Source organism: Amyelois transitella, chromosome 2 (genome assembly GCF_032362555.1).
Source record: "Amyelois transitella isolate CPQ chromosome 2, ilAmyTran1.1, whole genome shotgun sequence".
NCBI lineage: Eukaryota > Metazoa > Arthropoda > Insecta > Lepidoptera > Pyralidae > Amyelois > Amyelois transitella.
In genome coordinates, this window is record NC_083505.1 from 624,883 (window position 1) to 652,745 (window position 27,863).

The 27,863-nt window shown below is 37.0% G+C and overlaps 2 protein-coding genes across 2 annotated transcripts; one reads left to right on the forward strand and one right to left on the reverse strand.

Moving 5' to 3' along the window:
* The first annotated feature begins 299 nt into the window (after positions 1–299).
* On the forward strand, positions 300–10,148 carry LOC106140449 (CKLF-like MARVEL transmembrane domain-containing protein 4). Its single transcript, XM_060954965.1, has 4 exons — positions 300–452; positions 2,978–3,117; positions 5,440–5,706; positions 7,174–10,148. Exons 2-4 carry the CDS (start codon positions 2,983–2,985, stop codon positions 7,321–7,323), a joined length of 552 nt encoding a protein of 183 aa, XP_060810948.1. The 5' UTR covers positions 300–452; positions 2,978–2,982; the 3' UTR covers positions 7,324–10,148.
* Positions 10,149–10,614: 466 nt separating this feature from the next.
* On the reverse strand, positions 10,615–27,564 carry LOC106136874 (conserved oligomeric Golgi complex subunit 4). The gene is made up of 15 exons (XM_060954961.1): positions 27,361–27,564; positions 26,993–27,190; positions 24,476–24,578; positions 23,952–24,093; positions 23,083–23,203; positions 22,116–22,289; positions 21,481–21,654; positions 20,817–20,944; positions 19,745–19,858; positions 14,723–14,951; positions 14,148–14,274; positions 13,673–13,798; positions 13,139–13,311; positions 12,379–12,572; positions 10,615–11,021 (listed from the first exon to the last, which is right to left on the reverse strand). Exons 1-15 carry the CDS (start codon positions 27,445–27,447, stop codon positions 10,979–10,981), a joined length of 2,133 nt encoding a protein of 710 aa, XP_060810944.1. The 5' UTR covers positions 27,448–27,564; the 3' UTR covers positions 10,615–10,978.
* Between the last annotated feature and the right edge of the window lie 299 nt (positions 27,565–27,863).

The window sequence follows — 27,863 nt, forward strand, 5'->3', positions numbered from 1 at the left end:
ACTTTCATACCGTACACACTACACATTATTATTAACTTGTCTTCTCTTTTACTAAGAATACCTACTTGTTGTGATTGTTTTATTGTGTTTGTACATTTTACCAAATGATGGGGTTACTCAATGCGCAGATTTTCTCATTTGTGTTACCTGTGTTTTTTTCTTTATCTTTATGGTGCATAATAGCAGAGGAAACTATATTTTATGAAAACAAATAAAAGACCTAATCGACTCTTTCGACAGACTACTAATGATGTGTTTCATACTCCCATCACTTTAGCTGTCACTGTCTGTCAGTTGTCACTTGATAGTTTTGCTCCGTGCGCTGCATATTAGTTTCGTCATAATTCTAAGCATTACTTAATATTGGCGATTTGTTCAATTTATTGACTTCTCTCACGGTATTGTAAGACTTACTAAATCAATTACGTGAAGCATATTATAACTTTACATAGGTAAGCTACTTTTCCAAGTGAATATTATTATCTTTAAAATTCGTGTTTATTTCTGTTGTGCTGAATAAATTGCTATTTTAGGTGATGACGGCGCGGCAATGGATATCTAAAATGAACTATTCGCGTCCTGGAGCCGTATGTTTCGTAAAAGTTATAGTATGATTGGTAGAAAATAGTTTGAGAAGTAATATTAGTGTAGGACCGTATGATTGCCCCATTCATATCTTTATCGTGAGAAAGTTGCATGTGTTTTCTCATATATGTGTTTAATTTGTTATTCCCGAGGACAGGAGCGCTTTCTATAATAACTTAGGAACGATGTAGTATTTAGATTTGTTGGTGGTTATAAGCCAAGGTATTTATTTGATGTTACTGCCTCAAGTTATTAGCTTTTAAGTTTTATCTACATCAATAAGTACTTATTAGAAGCTATTAGTTGTATCATAATATCAAAGATCATAAAAATATATAGTTTAGTTTTAGTTACAAAATTAATTATTTATTCCTATTTTTAATTATTCATACTATTAAAAAAATAAACAGGTCGGTTAACTTTTTAAAGCTTACTTTAAATACTGAAACAATAATAGCTTATATTAAAAAAACAGATGTTTTAAAATTATAGAGGTGTTGTAAACATCAAAAATGTTAATCGGGCAAAGTTATTAGTCATGAATATTTCTAGTTATCATCATATTAATTTTCACTGATTAGCCGGTATCAGTGACATTCAGCTTAGTTATCAGTGAGTTATGGTTTTAATGCATGCTATGTTTTAATGTAGTTTGTAGTATTTTCATCTTAGTATATCTCTGGTTTTTTTTTTATAAAAGTTTCCATAAATATTACCTCAATCTGCCTGATAGTAAGCAAAATATGGCCTAAAATGGTGCATTCAAGCTTAAAAAAGTGCCTATTCACTCTTGCTTTGAAAATCTCTTAGTTGTACAGAGATGTGAGAAGGATTTTCCAAATAAATTCTCCGGTTTCCTTTACTCATTGTATACCTTTCATATTTTGTTGTTATTCTATAGTTAGCCCAAAGTAAGCATTTTCCCTATGTTTGCATCATACATACATACATAAAATCACGCCTTTTTCCCGGAGGGATGGGCAGGGACTAGTTAGCAAGATTTTGTTGTTTATTAGTATTGTAAAGTAGTGTCATGATTTAACTTTTGATATCAGTCTTTTACAGCCTTGTCATAATATCATTTATCCTTGCTTATGTTGATTGTACAATCTTGCAAGTTATTTTTGACCAATCCATATAGAAAAAAGTAAAGTAAAAAAGCTGTTTATTTTTTTTTTCAACACTAAAAATAATGAGCATTTTTTACTTAACTTTTTACTCCATAGTTCAAATGACGTGAAATTTTGTATACGTAGACCTATAGTTGTTGTAACAAAGCAATGTCATGAGGTCAAAGTAAATCAATAAGCTGGCCAACAAGTTTTTTTGCTAGTAAGGCTACTTTCAGTTGGATTATGTAGTGAAGATTAAAGATTTACATAGTATATATATATAAATATTTATCTATACTAATATTATAAAGCTGAAGAGTTTGTTTTGTTTGTTTGTTTGTTTAAACGCGCTAATCTCAGAAACTACTGAACCGATTTGAATAATTCTTTAACTGTTAGATAGTCTATTTATCGAGGAAGGCTATAGGCTACATTTTATCCCGGATTTCCTACGGGAAACGTCAACAATGCAGGTGAAAGTTGAATGAGTCGGCCATCTGCGAGCTTTCCGCGCGAACGCTGCGCAAACCAACAAAGATATAGTAAAACAATGTACTAAAGATGTGAAGTACTCATTTTTTGCCACAAAAACGTCCGCGAGAGCATATATCTATCTCTTAAGGTTTACTTACAATAACCACTTTTATGTTAATTTTTTAAGACCATTTTATAACCAATTTTCTTTAATTCAGTATTAATCCTTATCCAAATAAATATGTTTATTACTTTCGGCTTTTCATGTAGACTAAAATTGCCATTTACAGTATATAAATCAGACGAATAGGTTTTGAGATATAGTCGTTATAAGCAATTTGCAGCGAAACATTTAATACGGCGAACCAGCGTTCTTTCTAATACGCGTGACCTCCGCAGCAGCTATAATTGATAAAGCCGAGGAGGATGTTTGCAAAAATAAATATGATGCCCAAAATAACTATTCCACGCGGACGAAGTCGCGGGCACAGCTAGTATAGTATATATAAGGGCCCTCTATGTGAAAAAATTATTACACAGTACATATTATGGTAATTGAAAAACATGTTTTATTAATTGAAAAAATTAACATACTTACATAAAATCACGTCTATAATCCCTTACGGGGTAGACAAAGCCTAAGTCTTCAAAAGACTAAGGGGTCATGTTCAGCTGAATTGCTTCATGATGGAATTGAGATTCAAATAGTGACAGGTTGACAGCCCATCACCTACAAATGGAATCTCAAGTGTATCCCTTTATCACTATTTCTTTCTCTTCATTCATGCATTATTATACGATTGCAGTCAAAATGGCGGAAGTGGGATTCCCCGGACAGCACACCACCACCACCACGGTGACGTCCAGCACCACCGTCCAGACCAACCTGAGGTTTGACCCGCTGTACGTGAGGACCATACCTGGGATACTAAAAGTTGTGCAAGTTGTAAGTATTTTAATAATAAAAAAAAAGTCACTAGCCTAAGGGCTAGGCTTATGAACTTGGGATTCTTATTATAGGCGATGGGCTAGCAACCTATCACTATTTGAATCTCAATTCTATCGTTAGGCCCAACAGCTGAACGTGGCCTATAAGTGTTTTCAAGACTGTTGGATCTGTCTGCCCCGCGAGCGATATAGACGTGATTATATGTAGGCATGTAAACTATCGCTGTCCGTTTCACGCCATAACAAGAACCGAAACAGCGATAGTTTATCGCGCGATAAAAACGACAACGCGCGTGTCAGGCTAGGGGGGCAGAATTGCCTAATTTTGTAACTTGCTCTTAATAAATACATACATAAATATAATCATGTCTATATCCCCTGCGAGGTAGACCACGTTCAGCTTTTTGACTTACTGATAGAATTGAGATTCATATAAAGTGACAGGTTCCAAGCCCGTCTTTATAATAATCATAAATAATCTTTGGTGCCGGGAACCACACGGCACTTTAATTAATTAAGAAAGAGCTGCTTACTGGGCTGTTCCTTTGATACATTGCAGAATACTTATTACTTTCTTCAAGGGGTAGACAGAGGTCATGATTTTCCGCAATGTTCCTCAACTCATAGATCGCTCTGTTCTTCAATTTTATTAATCTACACACCTCTTTACCAGTGGCCTGGATCACGCCTTATATGATTCACGTTATGACTACCAGATAGCGATCAAAACAGATGACCAAATATGCCTTTCGTAACATTATTTTTTATATAATATAACCAAAATATCTTTCTTATCAGACAAGTAGGTGATTCAACACTGAAAATGTGCTATACAAATTAAAAGCAACAAATGATTAGGCGATTAGCGTATTGCAAGTCACTAGTGTTATATAGTCTAAAATCAACAAAAAATCTATAATAATATTATATAGCTGAAGAGTTGGATTGTTTGAACGCGCTAATCTCAGGAACTACTGGTTCGAATTGAATAGACAGAATACGTTAAATAGACCATTTATCGAGGAAGGCTTTAGGCTATATAACATCACGCTGCAACTATTAGGAGCAAATAAATAATGGAAAATGTAAAAAAAAAACAGGGTAAATTTTTCATCCTTGAGGGCTTCAATGATGCCTAAATTAACTATTCCACGCGGACGAGGTCGCGGGCACAGCTAGTTATAAATAATACAGGTTTTATTCGCGCATGTAACGTACCTTTATTTTATCTCGGACGTTTCGAATCATGTTACAATGATCCGTGGTCACCGAGTGACAGATGACGGTGACCACGGACGGCTGAAATAAAGGTAAGGCACGCACGCGTTTAGTAAGTAAATACATACATACGGTCACGTCTATATCCCTGGCGGGGTAGACAGAGCCAACAGTCTTGAAAATACTGAATGGCCACGTTCAGCTATTTGGCTTAACGATAGAATTGATAGTAAGTAAATACCCGTATTATTTATAAACGCCGTGTGGGTCCCGCCACCAATAAAAAAAGGACCACTCCATCTCGTTCCCATGGATGTCGTAATCGTCGTGCCAAGGCGACAAGGATAAGCTTATAAACTTGAGATTCTTCTTTAAGGCGATGAGCTAGCAACCTCAATTCTATCAAAAAGCCAAACAGCTGTTGGCTCTGTCTTCCCCGCAAGAGATATAGACGTGATTATATATATGTATGTATGTAGGTATTTGTAAATAGTAAAATGTAACACCAAAGTTATAATCAGTTACCATCTTACATCTAATTTTTGTCGTAAAAAGAAGTTTTATGTTGTTTTCAAAGCGGACATTTACATAAGCAGCATAAAGTTATTATTAAGCCGTCAACAGACTCGAAGTGCAAATAAAACTTATGAAACGAAGCGATGCTATATATAGAGCCATACATATTTGCGTAGAAAGCGCCTGCCCTCTTATTGTTTACAAACTAAGCGAGAGTTACCGCTTGCTTTCTCGGTATGTGTTCCAGTTACATGCGATGTTATGGCTATCGCACGTGCTGGCGATCGATAATAAAGTGTTATCTGCAGATTAATTATCTTTCGTATCGTTATTTGCGCTTTTTTGATATTTTTGTTTACGACTTTAAACCACATCACAGATCTAATAATAGTGCGGAACTCGTTAAGTTTCAATTAAATTAATGATTCGGTTTCTTGAACATTTATATAAATGTACATGAAAAAAAATTAAGTTATTGAAATTGGAACGATAGTAGAATTGTGATGCATTCTTGCTACAAATAATTTATTCCATTCTATCATTAATCTAAAAATGGCCTCCAAATATGTGCCTAATGTTATTCCAGTTGAGCAGCCTGATCGGCTTCCTCTGCATCCAATGCTCCCGGTACAGCCACCTGTCGAAAGGTTCCTACTTCATCTGGATCTCCATGTTCGCGTTCTGGTTCACCGGCATCTTGTTGTTCCTGTACCTGTTCCACATGGTGGAGAAGTTCTACAAGATCCCCTGGCTGAAGATAGAGTTTGTGTTCTGCGCGTTATGGACCTTGCTGTACTTGATAGCAGCTTCTTTGGCTACCACGGTGTATAACGGAGGATATTCTGCTGGCGCGGTAAGTCATACTACATAGGTACATACATAAAATCACGCCTTTTTCCCGGAGGGGTACGCAGGGACTACATCTTTCCACTTGCCACGATCTCTGCATACTTCTTTCGCTTCATCCACATTAATAACTCTCTTTATGCAAGCTCGGTGGTTTAGGGTACTCTTAACCTGACCTTATGCCAGGACGTCCTTAATTTCATCAAGATACGTTCGTCTAGGCCTTCTCATTCCGACCTTTCCCTCCACACTCTCCTTATATATTTATTTAGTCTACCTGCTTTACATACATAGGTACCCTTTTCTATTGCTGTAACAACATCTTCTTTCTCATCACAATGTTCCCTTACCACGCTGTTTCTTATCCGGTCACTCAATTGCACATCGATTGTACTCCTTAACGCTCTCATTTCCACCGCATATAACACTTTGATATATGTATAAGTTATTACTATGCTACATAATATGATACCTTATTCTAAATTTAAATGCGAAAGTTGTTTAAAAGCGGTCTGCCTTTTACGATTTCACGAGTACACTAATGGACCTATTTTTAGGAAGCCAGAAGGTTGAAGGTTAGAAAATTAATTATAATAATAATACAAAGGCGTCGGGACGTGACGACCCCATCGCCCTCTGTGGAAGGGTTTCCTTCCCAGTGCAGGCAGTCTCCGCGGGGCGGCTTGTGGCGAAGCCGTTGGTGAGTGGCGACACCACGGACCCTACCTCCTGGGGAACATACAGACATGCGCCATACACACACATACACACAGTGACACTTTCCCCGCCTCTGGCTTGCCTTGGCCGGCCGGCCAGAGTGGAGTCGCAAGAGCAGATCCTATGCTCCAGGATGGAAGTGTATTGCACGTAATGGCGTAATAGCGGGGAAACCAGCACGGGGTCATGCCTCGTGCTCGTGAAACCGGGGCCGCACCTCTCGGCATCCTATAGCTGCTTTTAACGTGTTGCGCCCTGGCCGCCGCATGGTGGCTTATTTAGGGTGCCCACAGGCTGCTGTATAGCCAATGAGCAGCGAGTCACCATCTGCCTAATCAAAATTATGTGAGAGATTTTCGAGGCAGATGTCCGTATCTCACTCCATAGCCCAGAAATCCAATCCATTAGCATCCCATCCGCATGACCCAAATTAAGTAAATCCCTTCCTGGCAATAGTTTGGCAGCTATGGAGGGCTGTCCGTTGGTGCATCCCAATGGTTCATCAAGGGACAGATCTCCACAGCTGCAGCCATCTCACTTTAGAACAAAAGGTACCAAAGGGCCTCTTCATGTTGGCTTCGGCCCCATGAACGCCTCCCAAATGACCGGGTCCCTATGGGCCCGTGCACATTTTACATGTACCAACATAATAATACTTATAATATAATAATAATACCGGGAAAGAGGCGTGATTTTATGTATGTATGTATGTACTCCTTTAGTGAACATTAAAGCATTTACTCACTTATTTCTTCAGTTCTTCGGCTTCGTAGCGACGTTGGCGTACGCTATCGACGCGTTCCTGAAGTACCGCGGCGTGCGCGCAGGCGGCCTGGCGCAGGGCTCGCGCGTGGTGTCCAAGCAGACCACCACGGTGGAGTCCCCGCCGCCCCGCGAGGGCTACTAACGTGAACTAGTGCTTCTCGATATCAGTTCTTGTGTCTTGTGGTGTTCAGTTTAAATTTGAAGAGTTCCATTGTCTGAATAAAACAGGAGTACAATGTGGCTGTCAACATCAATTCTTGTGTTTTATAATGGTTTTCATAAAGTGTAGTACTACGGAGTCAGTCAAGTGAGAAGTGTTTAAGAACTTTGTTTCTTGTGTTTAAAAGGATAAAGTTTAATGACAAGTGTTAATTTTAACTACTTACTTACCTTTAATATGTTTTTTTACTCCGAAATAGATTATGCACTATTATAAGATAATTATATTACGAAAAAACTTTTTATCCAGATCGACAAATTCGTCAAATTATTCATCTTGTTTTATGTGAATTGATGAATTAAGTGTGTCCTCTCCTGTTATTATATTTAAAACCTAAAATAACATGACATAATGAGGTAATTTTATGTAATTTTAAGAAATTAGTTATGTATGAAATATCTACTTAATCAGAGTCACAAATAGTTTAATGGAGATGTTCTACACCTAATATAAAACACGAAAAATATTAAAATTCATGTAGTCGTTTAGACTTCACTTGCCTTGCACCTAGTCATGCAAGAAAAGTATCTTAACTTGCACTATTGTTACGGCTCAAATAATAGATATATTGGCAAGTAATAACATAAAGAAAAAAAAAGTTTCTAGGCTTTAATTGAAATTTGACAATTGAATTTTTGACAGTTCCTCAACCAATGGAAAAGAGCCGAATTATTTGCTATATTTTAATTGGTTTATTAAGATTTGCCGCCATTTTTGCATCACAAGAAATATACAATTGATGATTTAGGATTTGGATCGATTTTAATGAGATATTTATCTATTTAATGTTTTTGTTTTTAAAGTTTATATGGTTTTAGTTTGAACAAAATGTACCTTAAAATGTTATGTAAGTACTTACCATAAATTGCTAACCTTTTATAAATAATCTTTTCTTTTTTTCTCTAATACGAATTCAGTCTAGAATATAGTTTTTATTAATATGGTTATAACACGAAGGCCAGATAACATTTTTTTGATGATATAAATTTATCTCCAGTCTTTGAAATTACTTTATATATATCTTGAATAAAATGCTAACTTTAGCGCGTAACGAATTTATGAAAATCTAAATGAGATTGGTCAATTAGATAAGGCGTAAAGAGGAAACAAACAAACACATACATATTTACATTTATAATATATGAATGGAAAATGATGCCGTAAGGCGTTCATTTCATTTGTTTTTTGTTCACTTCCTTTTAAAAAACTGAAAAAGGTACTATATACTTCTGCATGGAATTACCAAAGATTCTACCAAGTAGGTATGAGAATGCATATAATATATATTTTGATTATAATTTTAGTCCGGTATATTTTTAACAACTCGTGAGATCAATGTTTGGTGTTCTGTATGAGGTCTGTACTGATAAAGTTTACATATTTGAAGGGAAAATGAAAGTTTCAATTTAATTGAAATTACAAAAAAATAGTTTAAGATTTGCGTTGAATAATCAACTAATACTTGTACTTTAAAATTACTTTCATCATTCAAGATAATTTTAATTATATGTATAAAAAAAATAAGATTGTATAATTTTAGTGATGTGACATTTATTCACGTTTTACACAAGATTAAAATTGATTAATTTTATAACATAAGACTAAATATAAAAATTACAAAACTATTTATACATCTTGTGTACCTATGAATGAATTTTTTTATATAACTGTGCATACAGATTACATAACATTAAATAAACATACACAGATTATAAAACATGTTATGTATTAAGTTATTTAACAGGTGATTATTGTTACAGTTCAGTATTGTTATATGTTGCAAAGTTGATGTGTTATACAACATTGTTACATAATCTGTATGCACCTTAACATCAATACTCTAAAAATAATTATGACTATTTATTTCACAGTCATCACATCATAGACAAAGCTGTGAAAAAACTAAATCGCAAATCATACAGAAAGGACATGAAACGTAAACCCCTTTGCGAAAGGTATGACATCAACCTATTAAATTATAGATTTTTTTTATTTATTTCTTGAAAGCTTATTATTAAAATTTTAATAATTATAATATTCTGTAATCAAAATTTACAATGTGGATAAAGTAAACTTAGTGGCAAGTGGATAGATGTGACCTCTGCCTATCCGTTCGGGAAGTGGGCGTGATTTTATGTTTATATATATCAAAGTATTAAATGTATAAAGTGAACTGACACAAAACCACAGTGAGTAACACATTTACATGTATATTATGTTCTTTTTGTGTGATTTTCTATTAAGGTTAAATTATTTTTTAAATAATTTCTTAAAACAACTGCAAACATTCAATTACGCACATAATATATTTTAAAATTAACTTAACACTTTTTATAAGTATTTTTTAATCAAGTTAAATAATTGACATTCTAATGAAAATAAGTGTTTTGCAATTTGTAACGAGGTTACGTTTGAAGTGTGCTATTAATCATATTCAAAGAATGATCGTTATTTTATGTATTAATGATTGTAATTTGTCACAAGTTTATATAGTGAAAGGAAGACATATTTAGTCTATCTGGGGGCACGGTAGTGCACCCGCCAAGACGAGCCAAGCAAAGCTAAAAACTACCTAACTTTTTTCGAAACGTTTCGTGTTTTCGTCTAGTCTCTATCTTTATTATCGTAGCGTATGCTCGGAAAGCGATTGCGATTTATATTTAATCCGTTCAATCGAAACGAATCTAAAATGGCGGCATGTACTTGCAGTGACAGATCGTAGGGTTAGCAAAACAATTCGTTTGTTTGGTTAAAAATATTTTTCATAAAAAAACATAAAGAACTTATTTCTACGCATTGAATATATTATTAGTTATATAGGTTGACCGCCTATTGTACCTTTGAGGCTTAAGTAAAATAAAAACAAATATATTTACATAAAAACAATATAAGGCGATGAAGAAACAGTAGTAGAGAAAGTATTTGAGAAAATCTGTCGTGAGGTCATTTCACCATAATTTTTTTGCCTGCAGTACCGCCATTTTGGATTTGTTTATGAAAAGGGCTGTAACATTATAAATAAATAAAAACATAAATATGCAATTTATTTTTACTCAATATTTTTCTCTGTCAACTATTTCTTTTATTTTTCCAGCATTTATATTACATTCTTTAGCTTTTAATGATTAACGAAGAAGTAAAATTGTACCTTAACAAATAACACAAACTTACCCCCATCGAAAGAGTGCCTTTAGAAGTTATTGTTGCTATCACATGATGTTGAATATTTTTCCACTGTCTAGTTTAAATATATAATATAGTATATTAACGCTAAAGTTGACTGAAAGGGATGGCATTAGCGATAAGTCCGCCTTTGTACCATCTCTGTCTCTTTTGTGCTGTTTTGTGTGTTATACTCTTATGTTGCAATAAAGAGTTTATCTATCTAAATAATAGGTTATGTTCAAGCTAGCTATGTTTTTTCAGTATTTTATTAATGCCGTAATGTATTTTAAAATAAAACTTGTTAGACATATAATTTGTTTTATTCACCTTCATAATATATTATATAATATAATTTATTAAACATTTCGTATTACAATAATAATAAAATTAAATGCAAATTGACGGATTCCGCTTATAGTTTCAATCTTTTGATGTCTTCTATTTTGAAGTCAATTCTGAAAAAAAAAAAAAAAAATTAAAAAGAAAATATCGTAAGCGCAGCATGAAAAAATCACTAACATTAAACGTGATGAATGATGACGATTGACAGATGTGCTGATTGATGATTATCTGTTTGAGTTAGGCCGAGCTAAACCCCAGCTATTTTTCAGATAGGTATTCAACATATCACAGACAACTAATAAAAAATAATTACGAAGACAGGTCACTAGGGTGTACATACATACATAATACATATCATAGTCACGTCTATAGCCATTGCGGGGTATACAAGAGTCAATATTCTTGTAAAGACTGAAAGGCCATAAGCAGCTGCATGGTTTAATGATGAAATTGTGAATCAAATGGTGACAGGTCGCTAGCCCATCGCTTACAAGAAGAATCCCAAGTTAATTAGCCTTATTTTCTTATTTACTTTCACACACTAGTTTCTTTTACGACATCCATGGGAAGATATGGAGTGGCTCTATTCTAAACTGCCGGGAACCATACGTCAGTATCCTCACTTAGACGAGCCCCAGGAAATTCCTCTGAGCAGGACCAGAACAAAATGATGCGCCAGGGCGACGACCACCGAAGTATATGTTGACAGCTGTCATTGGTAGGATTTCTAACATTGTAGTGGCAACATCGCTATGTACTATTTCATATATTGTCTATGACTCTCATCTGTTGCGAGATATATGTAGGATTGACGATCCCACGTCTTTTTGTTTTTTATGCCTTGTATTCATTAAAGTGTAAATAAATTGCTGAAGACAATAAACAAAAGTGCCCGGTGTCGTGTGGTTTCAAATTATAACGTTTCCATAAAAATGTAGACAATGTGCATTCGTCCACGATTTAGACTTAAAAGATCTATATTTGTTAATTGACGTCCGGTGAGAATGCTGCAGTATAGCTTGTTCCGCCGCTTCTTCTAAACACGCGCTTTGGAAGCGGTAGTAGTTATAATTAGATTTAAGTGATGTGACGTCAATAAGTGATACCTAGTATCCAATTTTGAAAATAAATCTATTCTATTCTAGTGTCACCTGTGCCGTGTGGTTCCCGGCACCATAACGAAAAAAAATAGGACCACTATATCTCTTTCCCACGGATGTCGTAAAAGGCGATTAAGGGGTAGGCTCATAAACTTGGGATTCCTCTTTTAGGCGATGGGCTAGCAACCTGTCACTATTTGAATCTCAATTCTATCAAAAAGCCAAACAGCTGAAAGTGGCCTTTCAGTCTCTTCAAGACTGTTGGCTCTGTCCACCCCGTAAGGGATATAGACGTGACCATATGTATGTATGCTCTTCCAGCAGAGCCATGAGCGGATGATTTTAGAGCGGTTATAACGATCAGTATCACCTCCTGGCGAGCACGTCCCTGACGAGCTGCGGGCCCAGCTTGTGCGGCACGTCCGCCGCGTGCGCAGCGCTGTCCAGCGCCAGCAGCGCGCCCAGCGCCGCCAGCCGAGCGCAGCGCTCGCGGGCCGCCGCCGCGCCGCCGCCGCACCACGCCGCGAGGCGACGAGCTCGGCGCTCCACCAGGAATCCGCCCATCTATATATAATAAAAACTAGAGGCCGCCCGCGACTTCGTCCGCATGGAAACCCTATCAATCCCGCGGGAACTCTGGGATAAAAAGTAGCCTATGTGTTATTCTGGGTCTTCAGCTACCTACATACCAAATTTCATGGTAATCGGTTCAGTAGTTTTTGCGTGAAAGAGTAACAAACATCCATACATCCATACAAACTTTCGCCTTTATAATAGTAGTAGGATAGGATAGGGGACAACTCATGTTTAACACATTCACTGCCACTGTTGTTCGTTAAATCGTTTTAAGTTGATTCACGAAGTTAGCATTAAATGAAGAAGACGTCACTCTATTAGGTCATAATGGTTTAGAGAAATCATACTAAAAAATATTATCAAATCAAAAATATATTTATTTTTCTCTTTGACAGTACGTTCACAATTCATTTCTTGACTCATGACGGAACCTATAAGTTTTTTAAACGAAGACATTACTTTTCATACAACATACATTCATACATACATTGACGAGCCATCAGTCTCATCATCTGCCTCGCGGCTCCTCCTGTACCTCATGCTGTCTCACTCACCCTGGTGTAGTGGTGGAGCAGCACCCTGGCCTCGGCCCGGGCGGCCACATCGCTGACGAGCGCGGACAGCAGGCGCTCCGCAGAGCTCGCAGACAAGGCCTGCCTCGCGGCTTCGCTCAGCGTCTCCAGAGCTTGTGGCAATGCGCCCGCGTCGCAATCATCTTCCGCTTCATCTGTATTCACATATTGAAAAAAATATTTCAAAAGATTTGTCTCTCTGTTACGCTTTTACGACTAAACCGCTGAACTGATTTTCTGATAAATTAATAAATACATACGGGACAAATTACACAGATTGAGTTACCCTCGAAGTAAGTTCAAGACTTGTGTTACGAGATACTAACTCAACGATACTAATTTTATAACAAATACTTATATAGATAAACATCCAAGTCCCAGGCCAATCAGAAAAAGTTCTTTTCTCATCATGCCCTGGCCGGGATTCGAACCCGATACCTCCGATGTCACGGACAAGTATACTACCGCTGCGCTACAGAGGCCGTCACATAGATAAAATAAATAAGCTATATTTACCACCATCGCGGCCCGGGTCGGCGAGGTACTCGGCCCACGCCACGACCTTGTGCTTGAGAGCGGCCGCCAGCGCCGCCAGCGACAACTCGTGCGCAGCCACGAACGCCGCTGCGGCGGAACCCAGGCCTGTACCCATTTATATTTATTTATTTTATTTTATACATTGGATTATATGATCAACTGAAAATATTACAATGATTAGATTATAAAATAAACATTTAAAAGCCAATTTCAGGTCTTCTCTAATAAAAACATTATAAAATAAGAACCCCTCAGACCCTCACTTCTCCCTTCTCCCCCTCTGACCCCTCACATCTCCCTTCAACCCCCCTGACCCCTCACATCTCCCTTCACCCCCTCTGACCCCTCACTTTTCCCTTCAACCTCTCTAACCCCTCACATCTCCCTCCAACCCTTCTGATCTCTGTCTACCCAGTAAAGGATAAAAAAAGTATAATTATGTAGACAAACATACCCGCGGCACACGACTGCAGCTTGTCGAGTTCCCGCCGCGAGCGACACAGCGGCGCGGCCTCGGCGACCGCTTCGGCCGCGAGCCGCTCCGCCCACTCGCCGCCCGCTTCCGCTTCGTTCATGTGCGCCTGCGCACGGTATAGATAAATCACATTGAATTGGTAAAAAAAAGTGGCGATAAAAATGAGAACTTTACCGCACCCTGTATGTACCCGAAATTCTAAAACAAGACAGACTTATCGATCGGTGATCAACCAATAGCAGTGAAGAGTCTAAATCGCGCAAGTAAAGATTTCACGGATTGGAGCATAAATAGAATTTCCGGTTCAACGTCGTTTCGACGTCGTCTGTCGTGCGGTTCCTTAGGCGTCACACCAGCCTACAGGAAGATCTTTCCTTTGTGGCGGTCGAGCCGAAACATTGCTCCCGCTACGAGTAGTTTCAAGTCCTCTCTTCACCGACAAGGGTTAGCTCTTAAATTTAATTAGGAAAGTTTTCAAACTTAATGAATTAACACCAAAAACAAGAATGAAGTCATCACGCCTATTACAAAGTCGCTAGAGAAGAATAGCTCACCAAGAACAGACTCCTTTGCGCCTCCACATCCCTGTTGAGCCGGCTGTTGAGCGCGAGCGCGGGCGCCGCATCCGCCGGGCCGCGCGCGGGCGGCGCGGGCAGCGGCAGCGCGTCGGGCGGCGCGGCGCGCACGCAGCGGCGCAGCGCCGCGCACGCGCGCTCCAGCAGCGCGCCCGCCTCGTTCAGCACCGCGCACGCGCCGTCCACGCTGCCCGTGGAGATGCTGCGTCTACGGCAAACGGATTGCTTTCAAATATATTTTTTGAAACTTTAATTGAGGTTGGGATTAGCGAGATCAGCATGATTTTATATGCAATTTGGTTTGGTTCTTGTCGTGTGGTTTCCGGCACTAGGCCCATTCCGTATCTTCGCCTTATGGATTTAGATCTGGTAGAAGCACCGAGGACGCTGTAGCTGCTTTCACAAAATTAGTCGTATCCCAAATTGATGCAGGTAAAAAATGTATCTCTGTTTTTCTTGATCTTAAAAACGCATTTGACACTGTCTCGGTTCCCGCACTTATTCAAAAGCTCGAGCACATAGGCATTCGGGGTACGCCCCTAAAATTATTCTCAGACTACCTCGGTGATCGTAGACAGAGAGTTAAGTTGGGAGAATTCGTGAGTGGAGATGAGCCTATTACCCACGGAGTACCGCAAGGTAGTGTGCTTGGTCCAACACTGTTCCTGATATATGTATATAAACAGTCTCTGCGAGTTAAACATAGAAGGAGGTCAAGTGTTTTCCTATGCGGATGACACGGCGCTTACTTTTTATGGTGACACTTGGAAAGAAGTATACCATATTGCTGAACAGGGACTTAAAAGTGCACAAGATTGGTTGAGATCGAATTTGCTTACACTAAATAAAAATAAAACTAATTTCATCAGTTTCTCTATTCGAAACTCAACTCAACCTCCTCCGGAACTTTCTCTAAAATTACATACGTGTCAAAGGGATCGGGAACAGTGTGACTGTTACACTATTAATAAAGTTAGTTCTGTAAAATACCTTGGTGTAAATATTGATCAAAATTTTAACTGGTATTCTCATATTGAACTTATAATATCTAGAATAAGAAAGCTCACATGGATTTTCAAAAATCTTAGGTATGTTGCAAACGTTAAACTAGTCCGTAATATATATGTTGCACTGGTTCAATCTGTCATTGTCTATTGTATCCCTATCTGGGGTTGTGCTGCAAAATCCAAATTAATCGAATTAGAGCGTGCTCAGCGATCCTTACTTAAAATTATGCATTTCAAACCTTACCGATATCCAACTGACATGCTCTATGCAGACACTAATCTACTTACAATTAGACAGCTATATATACTACACTCAGTATTAAGACAACATAAGACATTAGACTATGACAATACCATACTGAACAAAGAAGAATAAATATTATATTTCATCATGAACCAGCAAGGACTGCATTTGCATCTAATCAAAATTTCAGATTGTCCTCTTACTTATATAAACAGCTAAATAATAAGCTAGATATATATAATAAAACTTACTATGATTGTAAACGCACATTGATATCTTGGTTGCAGAAACTTACTTATGAAGAAACTGAAGCACTTTTAACACGAATAACTTAATACTGTATTGAAATAAATTACATATTGTAGAATTGTTTAAGCACAGATTAATACATAAATTATATCATAATAATTAAATTAATAATAATACCAAATGTTATTTTTAATAAAATATAATATTGTATATTTACAACTATGTTTAAATATAGCGATATATGTATGTTAGGAATCATAATAATAATATTAAGTGAGTGGCGAGTCACCACCTGCCACATAATAGTCACGTATTCATGATTATGGCAGGTGTCCGAACTTCTTCAGCAATAGCCCAGTTTAAATCCATCCAAACGTCAACTCCATAACCCATCATCCTTTTCCTTATTTTGTAATAGCTCCACCTCCTGCCGAGACTTGTTCATGGACATATTGTCTATTGATATGGCCGGGAACGGGTTTTGGCAGGAGAACAACATAACATCAACTTCTCCAAAGGGCCTCTACGTGTTGGATTTATATCCCCACGCAAGCCTCTCAAAAATCCGGGGTGTATAGACCCGTGAAATCCAAGCGGAGAAACATAATTATTAATTAAATATCTAAACTTTGCATGTAATGCCATTATATTTAAAGAGCGGATCTCACCTAACACAGGTTTTTGTAAACTTAAATGGTGAGACCCTGCTACCCACTTGTACTGCACTTGTTAAAAGGAATAAATGAATTTTGAATGGATGCCGTAAAAGGCAACTGAGAGCTTATAAACTTGGTATTCCCATTCTAGACGATGAACTAGCAACCTGTCACTACACAATTCCATCATAAAACCGTACAGCTAAAAGGAACCTACATAATCTCTCCACCCCGCAAGGAATATACAGGGTGACATTTAAAACAACTGCATCCTTTTAAACATAGACTATACCCATGCTTCTGAGCCGTTTGAGCCTATTTTTACTACGCTTTTATTAGCTTGGGTTGTATGTATGTATGTATGTATGTATGTAACGGAATCTTTGAGCTTAATTTTCACTGATTTCTAAACGTCTGATCAACTTGAAACTTTGCACACGTATCAAGGACCGATGACAATGCAATATTTTGATAAGAGTTTCTCATTATCCTTATTAAAACTGCCAGGATTAATAAATTCATTTTTAGATCCTTCGTATGAGAGTAAGAGAGACAGAGATAGCACCAGTGCCAGTAATCTCCATACAAGAAACCAAGAAGTTCTGACGTATAAGGAGTCCAAAAAGAGATGTAATATATTTCCATATAATGTTACTATTAACCTGAGGCTTTTTTATTTCATCGCATCGCTCCATTTAGAATTACCATTAGAAACAATAGTAGAATTAGTAGAATATTTTAAAACAATAAAAAATATATAAGTAATAAAACAAAAGTAATAAATGAAAATTGAACACAAATTTACAACAATACAAGAATAAAGTTACTACTTACAGAACTTTGCGATATTTAATACGTATTTAAGATATTAATGCGATTATGTAACTTTTGCATATTTATAATAGCAACACTGTAATACTCGCTTGGAAAATGAGTGACAGTTTGTTTATTTATGTAAAATAAGTTTTGCAGTAAGTTTTGAATTCGATTCTAACACCTGTAAACTTTCTTTCTGTTTTTTTTACCGGTGCCTGTGTATTTACCTATTTGCACTTTGTTTTGTGCTGATAACTTGTCGTTATTTGGAGTTTGGAATCTTCCGTTGAGTCGAGCTTTGTTCTTCCGGATATTCGTGTGATTTTATCATCTGAGATTGGACTCTGACTGTGTTCACTGTGTTGTGCAGATATTTTGAGATAGGACTCCTGTAAAAAGTACCTGATTATTTGAGATAGGAGTCCCAAGTTTGTGTTTGTTTTTGTGAAAGACAGATTTTACTACAAAAGTGCCACGATGTCTTCAGATAAACATTGTTGCGTTCCTGGTTGTAAAGGCAGTGGAGGTATGTTTGAAATATTTTTGTTCCTGTATCAATCTGCCTCTTAATCTTGTGGTTTGATTCCTGGCAAGGCCACAATCGAAAATTGTTATGTTTGCTGGATAGTCAAAAATATTATTAACAGTGATTTATCACTATAAAATTCTTTTCAACTGGGTTTAACAATCATCATACATACATGCATACATATAATCACGTCTATATCCCTTGCGGGGTAGACAGAGCCAACAGTCTTGTAAAGACTGATAGGCCACCTTCAGCTATTGGGCTTTAAGATAGAATTGAGATTCAAATAGTGACAGGTTGCTAGCCCATCGCCTAAAAAAGAATCATGATGATGAGAATATTATGAGATTTAATCCAATCAGGCCACATATAACTTTAAGAAAGTTAGTTGTGAAAACCTCCGGCGATGGGCGCATGGTTGCGAAAGTCATTTCTAGTAAGATAGTTATACAGCGTAGTAGAAGTAGTAGGAAGTTAACACTTCTACCAAAAAATAATTGTATAAAAAAACTAAAAAACTAGGCGTTTTATTGCTAATCAAACTAAAAAATAGAAAATAAATAATAGTTTAAAAAAAACTAAAAAACTACGCTTTATTGCTAATCAAACTAAAAAATAGAAAATAAAATTTAAAGACAAAGGAATTATAAAACAGTAGTAGCAAGTCGAACAATCGGTTATAGTCAATTACCTCCGATTAAAATTATAACAAAATTAAATTTATAAACAAAACAATTTAAATCAGAGTAAAAAGCGTGGGGTGCATTTTACTTCATTTTCATAACTCTCTTGTCATAAATATATGCTAATAGAATGATTTTAATATTTACTACATCAGGCACCCCACGCTTTTTACTCAGATTTCAATTGTTTTGTTTATAAATTTAATTTTGTTATAATTTTAATCGGAGGTAATTGACTATAACCGATTGTTCGACTTGCTACTACTGTTTTATAATTCCTTTGTCTTTAAATTTTATTTTCTATTTTTTAGTTTGATTAGCAATAAAGCGTAGTTTTTTAGTTTTTTTTAAACTATTATTTATTATTTAAACGTCATCATTTTCACATTTAAAAAACCCTCAAATACTACGTCACACGCTTTATTAAAGACCAATACTACAAAAAGAAATTAAAACTAAACATGTAAATAAATGTCTGAAAAATAAATTATTTTTCTAGTATCAAGATCAAGTAAAGTATAGTTGTCGAAATCGCTCAGCTGAATGAATTGTGTCGTTTACCTTTGAATCTTACGCGTCGCTTTTCCGCCGGCCGGAGTGATATTACGTATTTAGGATCGTGGATTTTGATACTTTAATTTTTTTTTCGTACTTTCTAAAATATGAACCGATATTTTTCTTTTAACGTTTTTTAGTATCCTTTAGATGAGTACACTTATCAGTTAAATTTATGCAGTTGAATTAAAAGTCACCATGTAGACGTCATCATTTAAATAAATAAATAAGACAATCAAGCCAACCATCCCAAAGTTCTTACCTGATGACCTTCCTGGCGATGAAGAACACGTCGTCCACGAGGCTCGAGGTCACAGCGCCCGCACTCGGCGCGGCCAGCTTCAGCGCTTTGTTCACGCTCTCCTCTAAGAAGAATCTAGAACAAGTATTATATAGCGTTTCGATAGAACATCCGAGTAAAATCTATACTAATATTATAAAGCTGAAGAGTTTGTTTGTTTGTTTGAACGCGCTAATCTTAGGAACTACTGGTTCGAATTGAAATTCGAGTAAAATCTATACTAATATTATAAAGCTGAAGAGTTTGTTTGTTTGTTTGAACGCGCTAATCTCAGAACTACTGGTTCGAATTGAAAAATTGTTTTTGCGTTGAATAGACCATTTATCGAGGAAGGCTTTAGGCTATATAAAATCACGCTGCAACTATTAGGAGCAAAGAAATAATGGAAATGTGAAAAATATCGGGGAAAATTATTCATCCTTGAGGGCTTCAATGATGCCCAAAATAACTATTCTACGCGGACGAAGTCGCGGGCACAGCTACATACATACATAATTACATACATATAATCACGTCTTCATCCCTAGACAGAGCCAACAGTCTTGAAAATTCTGATGGGCCACGTTCAGCTATTTGAATTACTGATAGAATTGAGATTAATATAAAGTGACAGATACTTAATTTTATTGTGGCGACATCTCTTAGCCAAACGTCACAACAGCCAATCACACAACAAATGTCAATCATCGCGAAGAAATTGACGCGCTCAACCAATAGCAGCGAAGAATCTACATCGCGCAAGCAAAGATTTCATGGATTGGAGAATAAATACAACCTCCGACTCAACATCGTCTGTCGCGCGGTTCCCCAGGCATCACACCAGCCTGGCGGAAGATCTTCTCTTTTATTATTAAAAAAGCGATTGAAAGAAGTATATTATAATTTACATAATTTCATTTGAGAAATAAAAGGATTCCATTGAATTGAATTCAATTAATATCCTTTATTTGATTTTTACACTTTAAACAAATTACCTTCTTCTCTCACATTTGGCGATGTTCTACACCTAGATATTGACTGACTGACCAGTTACCTCTCTAAAGCTAAGTACTGCCCCAGCAGGTCTTGCGCAGTCCTCGTCAGCTCGCACTTGGCGATCGTCTTCTCAATTTGTTCTGAAGCCGCCTTCTGATTCGCTTCATCCAGGGTTGACGCATCGGCCTAGATTACAATTTTAAACATTTGTAAATTATTATTTTTTAATTTAATAAAAAAGAACTAAGTATATTTACATATAAATCTACAAATAAGCCTAAATATAAAACTAACACTTATTTACAAAAATGCACATCCCGGCAGATCAAAGACAAGTGCCCAGAAGGCTGGCAGCAAAAGATAAGCATTGCCACGTTGAATGGCAATGCTTATCTTTTGAGCGAGCTAAAAACCAGCCTTCTGGTCACGAGTAACCTCGACAATTTCCGGGCGACGACGTCGTAAATTATTTATAACTAAAAATACCATGTAAAACAAAACCAACTGTGTGGCAAATACCATCAAAATAGGTCCCAGTAGCTTAAAGTCTTCTTCTTTCTTCGAAGTATGAATTGAACTCGACCACAGATTACGCCCATAGATAAAACCAGTCATCATTAATAAATAAATAAAAAAAACTCTTTACATAGGTAACACAGTTGTAGATTGGTGCTTCCTTTTAAGCTTTACGCCTGTGCCAGGAGTCATCATTAAATACTCACCTCCACTTTCCTGGTGAGGAAGTCGAAATACAGCCTAATTCTGTTGAGACACAGCGCCAGTTCGAGGAGAACAGGTTCAGCCGCCAGGGCGTTCCGCTTGGAGCCCGCGGGGCTGAGCACGTCCGCGCGGGCGCTCCGGAGGGCGGCGCTCACTCGGGAGGCTCCGGCGCACACCTGGAACATATACGTTACACCTAACCTTTTGCTATACATTTAAAAAGGGATTAAGACATTTTAAGACTAAGGAGCCCTTTTTTTTTTTGGTTATCGAAGGGGAAATCCCTTTTACGGACAACCCCCTGGGTCTTCACCCGGGAGAGTGTGGGACTCCTGGCAGCTAGTATACCAGCCTACCCACTAAAACCCCTCCGTTCGCCCTTAGACTAAGGAGCCCTTCAACCGTGCCGTGTGATGTCCGACACGTTAGAATAGAATTCCTGTTGATGTCGTAAAAAGCGAAAAGGTATATAGGCTTGTAAAATGGGTTAGCAACCTGTCACTATTTTAATCTCAATACTATCATAAAGAAGCCATACAGCTGAACGAGACCTAGCAGTCTTTTCAAGACTATCAGCTTTGTCTACCCCTCAAGGGATATAGACGTGACTATATGTATGTATGTATGTGGAACTCACCACAGGCTGTATGATCACAATGGCAGCATTGAGGAGGCCCGGGGTACCAGTGGCCAGTTTCCTCACTCGTTCCACGGCGGCTCCACCTATCTCCAGGACTCGAGTCAATGCTTCAGCGTACACGGCTGGTCCGGTGTTGGAGACCACGCTGGCGCGACGAATGTTGGCCTCAACCTACAAATTTTATAAAAGTTTATCGATAATATATTGTATTATATAAGCTGATACTAGCGGCATCGCCCGCATTCGATACTTGTGACAGCGCCATTTATTGATGAGCAGATCATAATTATGCCAGCGCCATCTATTGATCAGCAGAACAAAATTATGCCAGCGCCATCTATCGATGAGCAGACCAAAATTATGTCAGCGCCATCTATTGATCAGCAGACCAAAGTTATGCCAGCGCCATCTATCGATGAGCAGACCAAAGTTATGCCAGCGCCATCTATTGATCAGCAGACCAAAGTTATGCCAGCGCCATCTATCGATGAGCAAACCAAAGTTATGCCGGCGCCATCTATTGATCAGCAGACCAAAGTTATGCCGGCGCCATCTATTGATCAGCAGACCAAAGTTATGCCGGCGCCATCTATTGATGAGCAGACCAAAGTTATGCCAGCGCCATCTATTGATCAGCAGACCAAAGTTATGCCAGCGCCATCTATCGATGAGCAAACCAAAATTATGCCAGCGCCATCTATCGATGAGCAGACCAAAGTTATGCCAGCGCCATCTATCGATGAGCAGACCAAAGTTATGCCAGCGCCATCTATCGATGAGCAAACCAAAATTATGCCAGCGCCATCTATCGACGAACAGACCAAAATCAAGCCAACGCCATCTATTGGCGAGTATTATGGCACAAAAGCGGTAAGAATTAAGTATTGCAGCGTGACATTTCAATGTGAAGTTCTAACTTTAGCATAATCTTAATAACATAATAAAATCAATATGTGACAACTACCTGACGAGCCAAGTATTTGGCCAAGAGATTGACTCCCTCCTCCGCTCGTCCGATTTGCGGGAACAACTTGAACAGACGCTCAATAGCGGCGTCGTCTTCCTTCTTTGACGCCTCTTGGAACCTAAAAAAAATATTTTTCTACATACATACCATTACGCCAGTTTCCCATTGGGGTAGGCAGAGACTATGGATTCCACTATGGAATTATTTACATAGGTATTTAATTAAAGAGATCGATTGATGCGGTGCCTTTATAAATATTTGTATTTTATGGACTAAGACTAAGGGATAGACTTATAAACTGGGATTCCTCTTTTAGGCGGTGTGCTAGCAACCTATATGTGACGTCTATAAGTCTAGTGATACATTGTATCCAATTTTGAAAATAAATCCGTTCCTCTTCCTTTATTGAGAAAATTGTTCCTAGACTGTTTAGTGCAAAGGGGGAAGATTCTCAGACGCAACGGGCCTCACCATCAAGAGGTAACAAATAGAATAGATTTATTATCAAAATTGTACACAAGGTATCACTTATTGACGTCACATCACTTAAATCTAACTACAACTACTACCGCTTCCAAAGCGCATGTGTATAAGAAGTGGCGGAACAAACTACACTGCAGCATCTCCACCGGACGTCAATTTACAAATATAGATCTTTTAAATCTAAATCGTGGACGAATGCACATTTTCTACATAAAAAAAAAACATGACTGAATGTAGAACTAGAGATACATTGTATCCAATTTTGAAAATAAATCCCTTCCTCTTCCATGATTGAGACAATTTTTCCTAGACTGTTTAGCGCAAAGGGGGAAGATTCTCGGACGCAACGGTACTCACCTTCACTCATACTCGTATAACGTTACCTGGTGACGAGATGTTCCCTGAGCGTGTCGGCCGCCTTCGCCATGGCGCGGCGCGGGTCGGGCGCGGAGGGCGCGCCGCGGGCGCGGGCCGCGTGCAGCGAGCGCGGGTCCATGCTCAGGAAGCGGGACACGTGCGCCGCTCCTGCGACATTCAACGTACATATACTGACAAACATTTATTCTCAACAATAAATTTAAATTTTCATTGTCGAAATTTATTCTTCACATTTGTAAAGTAGAAATCTTTTTGCACGGAACATATTAGTTTAGCTATAGTGTATTGCATTATACTATAATATAGGTATTAATACTATATATCATGAATACATATAATCACATCTATATCCCTTGCAGGGTAGACAGAAACAACAGTCTTGAAAAGACTGATAGGCCGCATTCAGCTGTTCACATGTACCAATACAGGTACATAATGGTTTACTGAGAAACTATGGGCACCGTACTGTTAATACCATATCATAACCCAGGAATTCAGGTCATCAGCTAGTGTTGGTTTACTAACATACCTGTCTCATAATCATGGGCTTTGATAGCAGCTTCCACCCCCGCGCTGCACAGCTGGAGGTCTATCAGATCGTGCACCCGCCGCTGACACTCAGCCACACGGCACTGAAATTTAACATGGGTACATAAAAAATAATATCAGACAATAGTAAACTCTCAATACTTAATTCTGTCTGTATTTAATTTTTATTTAATGACATAATTACTTAAATAAAATAAAAATAAAATACTCAATTCTATTTCTGTAATGATTTTATTTTTATTTTATTAAAGAAAATACAATATGAATTAGTCTTTGTGCAGAAATTAATCTATAAGAAATTTAAAAGCAAAGTTTTTTTCTCTACAAATCATGACATACATTTAAAATAAACAAAAAAATAATAGTTTAAAAAAAACTAAAAAACTACGCTTTATTGCTAATCAAACTAAAAAATAGAAAATAAAAATTAATGACAAAGGAATTATAAAACAGTAGTAGTAAGTCGAACAATCAGTTATAGTCAATTACCTCTGATTAAAATTATAACAAAATTAAATTTATAAACAAAACAATTTAAATCAGAGTAAAAAGCGTGGGGTGCATTTAACTTCATTTTCATAACTCTCTTGTCATAAATATATGCTAATAGAATGATTTTAATATTTACTACATCAGGCACCCCACGCTTTTTACTCAGATTTAAATTGTTTTGTTTATAAATTTAATTTTGTTATAATTTTAATCAGAGGTAATTGACTATAACTGATTGTTCGACTTACTACTACTGTTTTATAATTCCTTTGTCATTAATTTTTATTTTCTATTTTTTAGTTCGATTAGCAATAAAACGCGTAGTTTTTTAGTTTTTTTATACAATTATTTTTTGGAAGTTAACACTTCTAGTATAACTATCTTACTAGAAAAGACTTTCGCAACCATGCGCCCATCGCCGGAGGTTTTCACAACTAACTTTCTTAAAGTTATATGTGGCCTGATTGGATTAAATCTCATAATATTCTCATAATGATGATTCTTTTTTAGGCGATGGGCTTGCAACCTGTCACTATTTGAATCTCAATTCTATCTTAAAGCCAAATAGTTGAACGTGGCCTATCAGTCTTTACAAGACTGTTGGCTCTGTTTACCCCGCAAGGGATATAGACGTGATTATATGCATGTATGATGATTGTTAAACCCAGTTGAAAAGAATTTTATAGTGATAAATCACTGTTAATAATATTTTTGACTATCCAGCAAACATAATAATTTTCGATTGTGGCCTTGCCAGGAATCAAACCACAAGATTAAGAGGCAGATTGATACAGGAACAAAAATATTTCAAACATACCTCCACTGCCTTTACAACCAGGAACGCAACAATGTTTATCGGAAGACATCGTGGCACTTTCGTTGTAAAACTGTCTTTCACAAAAACAAACACAAACTTGGGACTCCTATCTCAAATAATCAGGTACTTTTTACAGGAGTCCTATCTCAAAATATCTGCACAACACAGTGAACACAGTCAGAGTCCAATCTCAGATGATAAAATCATACGAATATCCGGAAGAACAAAGCTCGACTCAACGGAAGATTCTAAACTACAAATAACGACAAGTTATCAGCACAAAACAAAGTGCAAATAGGTAAATACACAGGCACCGGTATAAAAAAACAGAAAGAAAGTTTACAGGTTTTCTAATCGAATTCGAAACTTACTGCAAAACTTATTTGACATAAATAAATGTCACTCATTTCTTAAATGAGTATTACAGTGTTGCTATTATAAATAGGCAAAAGATACCTAATGTAAATTCAAGAATTGCATTAATATGTTAAATACGTATTAAATATCACAAAGATCTGTAGGTAGTAACTTTATTCTTGTATTGTTGTAAATTTAGTTGTTCAATTTTCATTTATTACTTTTGTTTTATTATTTATATATTTTTTATTGTTTTAAAATATTCTACTAATTCTACTATTGTTTCTAATGGTAATTCTAAATGGAGCGATGCGATGAAATAAAAAAGTCTCAGGTTAATAGTAACATTATATGGAAATATATTACATCTCTTTTTGGACTCCTTATACATCAGAACTTCTTGGTTTCTTGTATAGAGATTACTGGCAATGGTGCTATCTCTGTCTCTCTTACTCTCATACGAAGGATCTAAAAATGAATTTATTAATCCTGGCAGTTTTAATAAGGATAATGAGAAACTCTTATCAAAATATTGCATTGTCATCGGTCCTTGATACGTGTGCAAAGTTTCAAGTTGATCAGACGTTTAGAAATCAGTCAAAATTAAGCTCAAAGATTCCGTTACATACATACATACATACATACAACCCAAGCTAATAAAAGCGTAGTAAAAAAAAAGATACAGTTTATGGAATTCTATTCAAAGAAGAGGTTAGACTGTCTCTCACATCTTACCTAACTTCAATGGTAATATAGTTATTCATATATAAAAAGATTTCAGATAATTCCCACAGGTCCACAACCCTAGTTAGAAAATTACGAAGCTCTCACCCTGGCCAGATCAAGTTGCCGCACTTTAGCGCTGACATCCCTCGCGAGCACTGCAGTTTTGTCCACCATGTCTGCGGCCACTTGGGCGTCAGCCTTCACTTCTCCGAGCTTCGTGTACGCCTGACTGGCGGTCCGCAGCCTCCCCTCCAGGGAACAGGCACGGGACAATACGTCCGAAAGCGCTTCATCCACTTCTGCCTGTTAGTGTTACAAAATCTATGTATATTTGATCCAAGAAGTATGTTTAATATTTATGTAACAGTCTGTCTGACATTGTGGAGGTTCTGAATTGTTTTAAAGAATAAAATTTAAATAAAAGATGTAGTCAAGTGATGAAAATGTGATCCAGTTGATAACCGAATACAAACCTCTTCTTTTTCAATTTCTGTTATGGCTTTTTGTAGACCCTCTTCTGTGGAAACATCATATTTCTCTAAAAGCAAAGTAAGAGACATTTTTTAATTAAGCTCTTAAATAAAATTTTACAAACGATTATTTTTCTTTTTATTAAATTGGTTTTAATTTGTTTGGTTTCTTGTTCCAACACAACATAACGAAAACAACAGTCAGCTGTGCTGTCACAAAATTGACGTTGACAATGACAAGCGTCAAAATCATAAATTCATATAAATATTTCGGACGATGAAATCGAAATTTCGCCCACTGAATGCCGTTTCAGTTTTATTAAGTTGCTGTATCTAAAGAATTTGTAACTTTATTTTAAAATGTTTATGTAATGTAATATCAAATAAAGTGCAAAGCAAGCAAGTGGAAAGAGGTAGTCTCTGCCTACCCCTCCGGGAAAGAGGCGAGATTTTATGTATGTATGTAATGTAATATCAAATAAAATGTAGGAAAACAATTTTTCTGA